Source organism: Sinocyclocheilus anshuiensis, unplaced genomic scaffold, assembly GCF_001515605.1.
Source record: "Sinocyclocheilus anshuiensis isolate Anshui unplaced genomic scaffold, SAMN03320099.WGS_v1.1 scaffold396, whole genome shotgun sequence".
Taxonomy (NCBI): Eukaryota; Metazoa; Chordata; class Actinopteri; order Cypriniformes; family Cyprinidae; genus Sinocyclocheilus; species Sinocyclocheilus anshuiensis.
The window spans coordinates 288363-299009 of record NW_015558623.1 but is presented as its reverse complement, the minus strand read 5'-3'; the positions used below and the strand labels follow the sequence as shown (position 1 = coordinate 299009).

At 32.6% G+C, this 10647-nt stretch overlaps 1 protein-coding gene across 1 annotated transcript in view; it reads left to right on the top strand.

Moving 5' to 3' along the window:
• The first annotated feature begins 4128 nt into the window (after positions 1-4128).
• cfap20dc (CFAP20 domain containing) overlaps positions 4129-10647 on the top strand; it is a 23480-nt gene continuing 16961 nt past the window's right edge. Inside the window, exons 1-7 of the mRNA XM_016476760.1 lie at positions 4129-4150; positions 5007-5079; positions 5390-5504; positions 5641-5794; positions 8007-8144; positions 9870-10049; positions 10190-10303. Coding sequence (XP_016332246.1) covers positions 4144-4150; positions 5007-5079; positions 5390-5504; positions 5641-5794; positions 8007-8144; positions 9870-10049; positions 10190-10303 — 781 coding nt within the window. The 5' untranslated portion in view covers positions 4129-4143. The remainder of the gene's footprint in view (positions 4151-5006; positions 5080-5389; positions 5505-5640; positions 5795-8006; positions 8145-9869; positions 10050-10189; positions 10304-10647) is intronic.

Here is a 10647-nt window from a genome sequence, read left to right as displayed (position 1 = left end):
TCTTGAGGTTCCTGTCACATTTCCGTGACAGTGGAATGATGGTTAGAAAGTCTATGGTTTATAAGTTAATTGCTGAGGCCATTCTCTAGAACAAAAACAACATTTTATAGTCAAATATATTTTTTACAGTTTGCATGCAGCCAACTGAACCTCAAGAGACATGTTTAAGTAGATACAAAGATAAAACAGATGCTTATGTGCAAACTAATAGCAAAAATACAGGATTCATATGGCAAGCCGTTTTGACTTTTATTCATTCTCAGGATGTGAATTCTTGATATCAACAATTGATTTTGAATGGCACCCTATGGTGACATTTAACTAGTGAAAATACAATTACAGATATCAAGAATTATAGTTTTTACTAATTGAAATGTAATTCCTGATATCAAGAATTAGCATTTTAACTAGTGAAAATTGAATTGTTGATATCAAGAATTAACATTGTTACTAGTGGAAATGTAATTGCTGATATCAAAAATAGCAATTGTTACTAGTAGAAATCTAATTCCTGACATCAAGAATTAACATTTTAACTAGTAAAAGTTGAATTGTTGATATCAAGAATTCATATCCTGAGAATGGATAAAAGTCAAAACGGCTTGCCATAGTATTTATAATCATTACAGTGAATGAGACATTTAAAGTTCATTGGTTATATTTGCCTTATATGGTACTGAAAGTTATATATTAATGTATTAAACCAATAATAACCCCAATTTAGAAACATATTTGGCTTTCTTAGACTTTTCAGTTTTATCAGAGTAATAAAATCAACCTTACACTGACCAGCGTAAATTTAATTAAAGCCTCTGTGCTTTCTGGAGGTTAGCCTTTACATTCCTATATGAATATATAGTGATAATAATGAACTACAGTATAAGATTTTTGCATAGCAGACCGTTTCTCTTATAACTACTTATATGAAAAATAGCTTAATTAAATGCTAAAGGCATGCATTTGTTTAAAAAGGGCCAAGTTATTTTTAAAGGAATAGTTGACCCAAAAAGGAAATTATTTAAGTAATATTCGAGATAATAAAAAATCAATATGCAAAAATTCATTACAAAATAAAAAACTCAACATTATGTAAACACGTCCATACCAAAACAAGCTGATAATTCACTCAGTACTCAATTTCATTTACTGTATGCATATATGCTGAAGTGAATTAACATTGGCAACAGCAGTAATTATAAGTGCATAGTTTATTATGCAGTATGCACTCAATAAAAATCTTTATATGAACTCTGCAAATGTATTAAGACAGAAGATGATGTAAATGTCTGTTTGCATCCATAGGGCTACATAATGCATTTCTGATAGATCTGAAATGACAGCTCAGCGGACACCTATCACCGAGGGAATTACAGAAGACTGGGGTAATAATTTTTAGTATTCAACAGATTGCCTGCATTCACTATGAAGTGGCACCCTTTGTTGTTTCAAATATGTTGTTAGCTTATTGATTGTATATGAGTGTGTCTATTCACTTATGTTCCAAGCTGCCATCAAATTACATATTTGACCTTCAGTGACAACGGCCTTAATTTACATTGCTTAGTAATAGACTTATTAAAAAGCTTCCAAAATCCAATTTTGGGAGCAGTTTGCAGTTGCTGCATCATTAGTATTGAAATGCATGTAAAGACCCACCATCTGCTCAAAGTAGTTAAACCTTTGTCACACAAACGCAAGACACGCTTCTCTCTCCAAATGATCATGGATAGGAACTCAACAGATAATATTTCATTTTTTCGCACATTGCACAATGAATACTAATTCTCTGTTGATGCCAGAGTCACAAGGTAAAATACTGAAAGTTTAATCTCTGACTTACAAAAACGCATGCATTTGACATTCACCATTCAATAATGATGAATGATTCACAATGCACTTAAAACAGTGGGTCTAAGGTGTTGCAAGACTTTGAGGAAGATGTTATTTCTAACACATGCAATTGCACTGTCATTCAAAATGCACTAGCCCACTTTCTGTGTCTACAATATTAAGACATTCTGCATGAGTGAAGAGAGACATATTCACCGTGACACAGAGTAGTTCAGATAAAATCAAGTTAATGAACAATTAGCACGGGCCATGATATCATGGCATAATGTCAAAATATTTTTAAGTACATTGGAGTACACTGTAAATACCATGGTTCATGAACATGGTAAACATTCAGTATTTTGGGATATACTTTTAGGCAGTTCTAATATAATATATATAATAGCCTATAATATATTATAAAATATATAATATAATTATATGCCGTATATGGCCTGTGTATACCAGTAGGCTATATATGCATAAACATTTCATTAATTGAGTTGAATTCTATTATATGATATGATAGCCTATCATGCCCCAAAGGATGTTGAATTTGAATTTAAATCGAAATTACAGTATTTCAGTTCAATTCAAAACATTAAATTCACACATCAGAGTAATTTTATTAGTCCAACAGACATTCAACAAAACATTCACATTTTATTTATCCTCTCACATTTCTCGACAGACATACAGATAGATAGATAGATAGATAGATAGATAGATAGATAGATAGACAGACAGACAGACTAGACAATAGACAAACAGACAGACAGACATACAGACAGACAGACAGACAGATAGATAGATAGATAGATAGACAAACAAATAAACTACACATAGCAATAATATGAATGCTTTGAATTTCATTCTGTTTCAGTTCCACTTCCGTTTTATTTAAATTCGCTTTACATTTGGCTTAAACTGGAATTAAATGGCAATCTCAATGCAATTCAGTCTGCCACTGCCAAGGTGATAGCGTCCCGTTGCCATAGCAACGACCTACCGCCGCGTCTTGCCAGTGTAATAGCTAGTCAGCTAACCAACTTAGGTGTTTTAATTAATAAAGCGCTCTTACAACTAATAAATGACTAAACGGACCGAGACTCTTCGATTTTCGTTCAGCTGGGTGAACGTGGTTAAAATATGTTTTGCGCTAGTCGGTTACCATTACCATTAGCAACTGCTGCAGTAACGTACAGCTGATAGTTCTATATGTGGTTATGAATCAGCTTTTGTTCGTTTCGAATTCGACAGAATAAAGCAGCCATTGCATTTGGAAGCATGTTCAGGAACGATTATCAGGTACAGTAAGCATTAAACATTCGCTAAGTATCTGCTTCTTTTCAGTGCTTCTCATTGTGTGCGTGTGTGTGTGTGTGTGTGTGTGAGAGAAGGGTGGCCTCACGGTGGACATCTTCAGCGCACAAGGAAAAGATCCTGTGGCAAAATGGAAACTATATGGCAGGAAATCTTCAATATCTAAAGTATGTTTCAGTAATGACAGATTTTACCACAATGAAAGAGGGATTGTTGTTTTTAAATTTGTTGTTTTTAACTGGTTTTAGAAAAAAATATTCAGTATATTTCAATATAAATTTCCATATTTTTACTTTAAATTTAGCTTAAAATACTATAATAGGCAATTTAATAAAGGCCTCCAATTTGACAACTTACCTCGTACAGTGTCACAACATGTCACAACTAATGGGGCATGTTGTCACAAATTCAGCATGTTCAGTGAACTGTATCTTTTTTTCATGGGCAATAATGGTGAAACTGTTCAATTGCTTTTTTTGTAGCCAAGACTCTTAGGCATGTCATAAAGAAGTTGGCCTTCACAAATAAATGTAAAAAGAACAGAAAAACCTTAGAGATAATAATAATAAAAAACCTTGGAAATACAGTATTCACTGGCATAAAAAGGAACACACATTCTTAGTGACACAGTTTGTATAGCCCTGTAAATAATCTCAGATAGAACTGGACGATGGTTATCATTTTACTTTCTCACCTGAAACATAATTCAACTAGCAGCAAAAAAGAATTAAACCAATACCACGAATGTCGCTAAAGAATCCAGCCCAAATAGCTTAACACAACAGAATGTGCAGAAATCCATGCAATGTTTTTTTTTCTGAGATTAGAGGAGTAATACTGCTGAGTAGGATTATTTGAAGCATTTCTGTCTTTTTATTTATCTTATTTTCTCCTTTTTAACAGGTGTTTGATAAAGAAGTGAAGGGCTTTGTATACAGTCTTGAAGGCAGCAGTCAAACACACAAGATGCAATTACCTAAGGATAGCAAGATGACTCGTAAGTGCTAATAAAACCAGAATAAATCCCATATGGCAAAAAATATATTTTCAACATTTTTTCAAAATATACAAAAGTGGCCAAAATATATATTTGTTTCAATGTTTCAAAATAAGTAATGTAAATATGTCTTCTATCAATATGTTGTTATTTTTGAAAATATATGGTAAAAATGTAAATATATTTTTAAAAGCATTTGTTTTGCCCTCCAAATATTTCAATCCAAGAAAATACATTCACATATTTCACATTTGAAGAAAAATTTTATTTGTTGTCTATAACACGTGAACATATATATGAATAAACATCTACTATGTTACAATATATAAAAAAAATTAACATTACTGAATCGTTATAACTCTAGGTTTGATCTCAAGTAGGCTATTCCATCCCTATTTGCATTTAGCCTAAATGTAGGCTACTGTAAGTCTGGAAATGTATTTTTTTGCTCCTGAAATATATTTTGTTATATGATGGTTAAAACTGAATATATGTTAAATTTCAAGAATATATTCCATTAAGCTTCACTGTTTACAACATATATGTAGCATATTCAAATATATTTTTGGTCAGATTTTTTTATTTTTTGCTGCCGCTGCCGTATGAGTCAAATGTAGTGCACTTATATTTTACATTTTAACATTCATAGCTAATGAATGGCTAGCTTTAAAGATAAATTTTATAGATTACTTACATTTTCTATTTTGGTTAAGCCTATAGATTTTTGTTGTTTGGACAAAGCCAGATTAATCACAAAAAGGATCATATTGAGTATCAGGCTAAATCACCTTTTATATGTGTCTGCTTGTGTGTATCTCTTTCACATCTTCTAATCTCATGTTTCTTGTTCCTACAGTTGGCCTGATTCAGAAGTTTCTGATTCTACAGGTCAACGTTCCTTTGGGAAAAGATTTTTCCACTGAGATTTTGTAAGTCCCGGCTTTTCTTTTTTTGAAATTTATTTCAAATTCGGTGTCATTGTTAACAGGTTCCTTCCGACATCTATTTTCAATTTACTGAAAACAATCTTGTTGCGCTGCTATGATATAGTTGAAATTCAGAGAAAGTGTGGAGGGTTTATTACCATGGAGGGTGAATTAATTCACACTTTCACACATGCAGATTCCACTCCTACACATTCTTCTACACACACACACACATGGGAAAATGGTTAAAGATCTTTCCATCTGCTTCATAGAGCAAGCAATTTGGTCAACGTTTTTTAATGCTGTCTTCCAGAGTGACTGATGAAGAGCATCTAAAGAAGAGACTCTACCTGTCTACTGTGCATAAGGAGCTCTCAGCAACCCCTTTGCATGCGAGAATACCTCTAACGTGCCTCAAACGCAATACCGTAAGTCCCGACTGCTGCATTCTCCACGACTGTCTGCAAATGAGCAGTCAAATCAGTTGATCTTAGCTCAGTGAGATACTTTGACCTGAAAAATGCTCTTGAGTTAGTATGATAAGGTACTACTCTCTGTGTGCAGTGGTGTAATCTGTGTATCGATCTGGACTCTCTCACCGCTGAGATATTCAGAGGGACGCGCTTCCTGTCTCTGGATGGCATCATCATCTCCGCCTGCTGTAAGGTCCGCCGCATCTTCACGATGAAGAATGAACCTGCAGACTGCATGGATGGAGGTTAGAGGAAAATGCATCCTGTGCTTTACTTTATGTATACCATTTTGTGGCCCACTTTTGAGTTCACTTTGGTGTCCCATTACTTTAATTACAGCATTAGAGTCACAAACTCTTTTTAATGAGATAATTGGATATGTTAGATAATCTATTATCTAATGATCATAAATGTAATGTTTAGCTGTGTTCCACATTTTGTTTCATATACCTGCTAGTGCATGATTTTACTCTTTATATACAGTGGGTACGGAAAGTATTCAGACCCCCTTAAAACTTTTTTCTTATAAAAATGTGTGTCCATATATCTTGCGTCAACTCTGTTACCGTACCATATTTTGCCTTTAAATTGGTGGAATTATCCTCCACAATTATGTAAGATACAGGACATGATGACACTTTCCCTCACTGATAAGATCTGAAGCACTGAAAAGTCTGTGTGCTCTCTCTGAGATAATATTTTAATCTAAAAAGTTCTTATACTAAGAGTTATTTTGAAGAACTTCAACACTGTTACCGCAATATCAAAAGGAAAACAAAATTTTTTACTGATCACAAATTGGGTTATTTAAAGGTATTTTAATAATGATTTCATTAGTGCCATGTGCTCTTAGCATTTATGCTAGCAAGTGGAGTTTTTGGCAAAAAATAAAGAAAATTGTCAATTCTGTTACTGTCCAACTCTGTTATCAAGGGTAGAGTAACAATGCTGACAATGCGGTAACAGAATTGACAGTCCACTTGTCAATTCTGTTACTTTACAATTCTGTTACTTAAAGGGTCAACTCTGTTTATGAACTATTTTCACAAAAAAACTATACAATTGTTGTTTAAAATCTAATAAACATTATTGAGATATGATGCCCCCTTATAATATTTCAACAACATTTCTCTTTTTTTTTTACTGGAAATTGTATATAATACATTTTCAGATTAAAAATATTTGCTCCAATTCTGGACAATTCTGTGAAGACAGGTATTTTTTTTCATTTTTAAGGTATGCATAGGTGAAATATTATCTCAGTTCCAAATGTTGGAATGTAAGGACTGTTTTGTCCGTAACAGAGTTGACAACAAATACCATAAAGATATCAGTTTTTTCATTAAAAGTAAAAAAAAAAAAAATTGTGACTCCTAACAAATGAAATCAGTTTCTGCAGCATGGCAAATAAAAAAAAAACTAATTCCATTTTTTCAAAGATTGTAGTATTGACTACATTTGTCAAGCTCAGCTGTTCAAACCTGTAGTTATTGTAATCAAAACGAAAATCATATTTGTGACATTTTAGACAAAAAAAATTTAAAAGAAATGTGACAAATATAGCTTGTAAATTACAGACAAATAAAGTTGAGCAATAACAAAAAAGCAGCTAGTTTGTCCCTAGCTTCATTTAGGCTACATTTGCAATATAATAATAATAATAATAATAAATTATAATATTAATATTATAAATTATTAAAAAATATGTATTTAATAATTTTTATATTATATTATTATTAATTATACAATGAATGTTAATAATATTTAAAAATTTCAGTTAAATTAATTAAATAAATTAACATTTATTTTTAACAAACATCAGTAGAAAAATAGGAGTTAAACTGTATTCAAACATTCATAAATTGAAACTAACACAACAGAGTTGCAAAAAAACTGCAAAACTCACAGAAAATACAAAAGCTTATAAAATATATTGTTTGACCTTGGTCGAAAATCTGAAAGTTAAAGGGTTCATATGATGCGAGCGATTATGGTAAGGGGCGTTACATTTCCGACGAGTGCTTGCGGTGTTCGGCCAATCACAATGCACTGGGTCAGCTGGCCAATCAGAGCAGACTGCGCTTGTCAGAAGGAGGGACTTTGTAGAAAACGAAGCGTTTGAGAGAGGCGGGGCATAGAGGACCTACAATAATGTACAGTATTTGAAAAATAATGTGTTTTTTGAACATTAAAGCATGTCAACATATTCTGTTACACCAAATACACAAAATAATGATCTTTAAAAAAGCATCATATGACCCCTTTTAGCACATCTTTTCACTGACCATTTGTTGAAAAGGATAAACAATTCACGGAAAGTGCCAAATGCTTCGCCTTAATATTCTATTTTTGACATTTTAGCCTAGATCTGTTTCTTAACTTTGTGAAGCATCTTCACAACATTGTTTACTAATTTCCTGAAAACATTCTACTTTTTGCATTTTATTCAATGTTTAGAAATAAGCAATGGTCCAAAAGAAGAGATTCCGAGGAACTGTCAGTTTCCTAGTGAAGTTCAGAACGTTGTCCAGCTGGTGAACATGAAGACATTGGGACAGACTGATTTAAAGAGTGGACCTACAAACTCAGATGCAGGTCAGTTCCACATGCAAATACTTTATCGTTCAACACGAATCCCTTCTTTGCTTAGTTTCTATTTGTAGTTTTACATTTCTTTAACTGAACTGAGTCAAAGTTTTGTGTTTTTTCCTCTTGTTCTTTGCTAAACAGAAGGTCAGACCCTCTGCAGAACTCTCCTGCTATTTGCTGTCTGTTAGTTTGCTGACAAGAGACACCTCTTGCCAAGAGAGCTCTAATCATCTCTCTTTAGTCACATACCTGTCCACTCTGCCAGCCCAGTGAAACCTTCATAGCTGTTCTTACAGTTTTTATTTATCCAGACATCTGTTGGCCTCATATCACAGTGCCAGACTGCGGTCATCTCACCTTTAAATTTTTGAAAAAGACTCAAGTAATGCCCTAGCAAGGTATTAATATAACAGTAGTTCAATCACTGACAAGAGGTGTTGGACTGTAAAGATATCATATAAATTGTTTCTGCATGTACAAATATTGCAACAAAAGATCGCAGTCTCTCATACATTAATAATTTTTCCCTGTTTCATCACTTAGCAACAACATATCAAAACACCGTGGGCCTTGTGTATGAAACCATATAGTCATAGCTTACAGCCTTGGATCCTGAGCTGGCTGTTATGTTGAAATGACAAATGGCAGTATTTTGTGTTTTGTTGCCAGGTTGCCATGACCTTAACACTGCTTTTTCTTGCAGCACTGTGCTAAATAACAATTGAAAATATGCCAATTCCAAACCAACAGATGGCAAGGGCCTCACAATTACAAGGATTATGAATATGAAAACAGTCCATTGTTATAGAGGATGTTGTGATATTGTTAGTCTAAATACAAACAATATTACATTATCTATTTTAATACATCATCACTTTGCTTGAAATGGCAGATGTTAGAATACTCGGGTTAATTTGGGCCAAAACAGTCTATCTGTATTTATTTATTTTTTAATATATTTATTTATTTTATTTTTTTTTTTGCTTGACTTAGCATTACCTTACCTCTAATACGTTTTAAACCTTTAAAGGTTTTAAGAAACCTTTATTTTTATTTATTTATGAATTTTTTTAATGGAACAGCTTTTTTGAACCTTTAGACAAAATTGAAAAAAATTTTTTTTTTTTTTTTTTTTTTGGAGCACCGTATTTCATACATCAGGCTTTTATGGCTCATTGTATACTCGAGGAGGGGGAAAAATGCTTTTAAAATAATATGACAAAAAGTGCAAAAAGTGAGATAAAATTCTGATAACTTGCAATGTAAATCAATTAGATCTTTAATAGCAGACTACTTACATAAAATGTATGTAAATATTAGTTTTCACTCTATATTTCCCAATATGTCTTAGTAATATGATATTTAAATGCTTAGTTTTATAATCAAAGCTCTGTGGTTTTTATTGTTGGGGGAATCATATAATGCAGTGCAATACAATGATAATTGAGAGATGTGCAAATAAACGTACCTCAAAAACCTGATGTATCATGTACAGTATGATATTCACATTTTAATATTTTTCTAAAAAATTATGTATGGCTAATCAAAATAAGTTGCTTCAGTCCAGTAAGTGTTCGTCTTGAAATATTACTTACAATATAAAGTTATTTTATTATATTTTATATAATTTAGAGGCCTTAGAAATGTTCATATCAAATATAAAGGTAGGCTTTATAGAATTAAGTACTCAGTTATGCTTTGGTAAGTGTTTTGTGCATGACTGTTTACTAGAAGAGACAGGTGGTGTCAAAGCATCCATCACAAGGGGTCCTACACCGCGGGACTCCTCCCATATTGCTTTCGGTTCAAAAGTTATCGGACCCCCTCCGCTCACCGCCAGGAAAAGCAGCACATCTGCAAACAGGAAAGAAGAAAGAGCCAAGTCAGAACTGAGCCTCAATATACCGTCAGGCAAATACGCATTCATTTATTTTCTTGACACATAACATTATCTAGTATACTGTGAAGTTAATGAAAATGTTGGTACAAAATTAGGTTTTAGTATGGGTAATGCAATCTTTTTTAGTACTGTATTATGTTTCTAAATATAGGCAGAACGGACAATGTACAGCCACGACCACCACTTGAAAGGCCATCCGCTGAGAAAATGGGCTCTAGGAGACCACAGAGAATCCAAAATGTGAGGAGAGAAAAATCAAACACAGGTGAGTTTATTAAATACACTGTATATATTATACACTATTCTTCAAAAGTTTGGTGTTGTTTTTGAATGTTTTTGAAAGTCTCTTATGCTCACCAGTGCTGAATTTATTTGATCAAAAATACAATAAAACAGTAATATTGTGATTATTACAATTTAAAATATATATATATATATATATACTGTATATTTTTTAAATCATACTGACCCCAAACTTTTGAACAGTAGTTATTATTTATTATTATTTTTTTATTAAAAATGTTGATTAAAACAGGACTTTTCATGTGCTCAGTACTGATATTCTGCCTTTGGCCATCAAAATCAGCACTTGTTTTTCTTTTCTTTTTT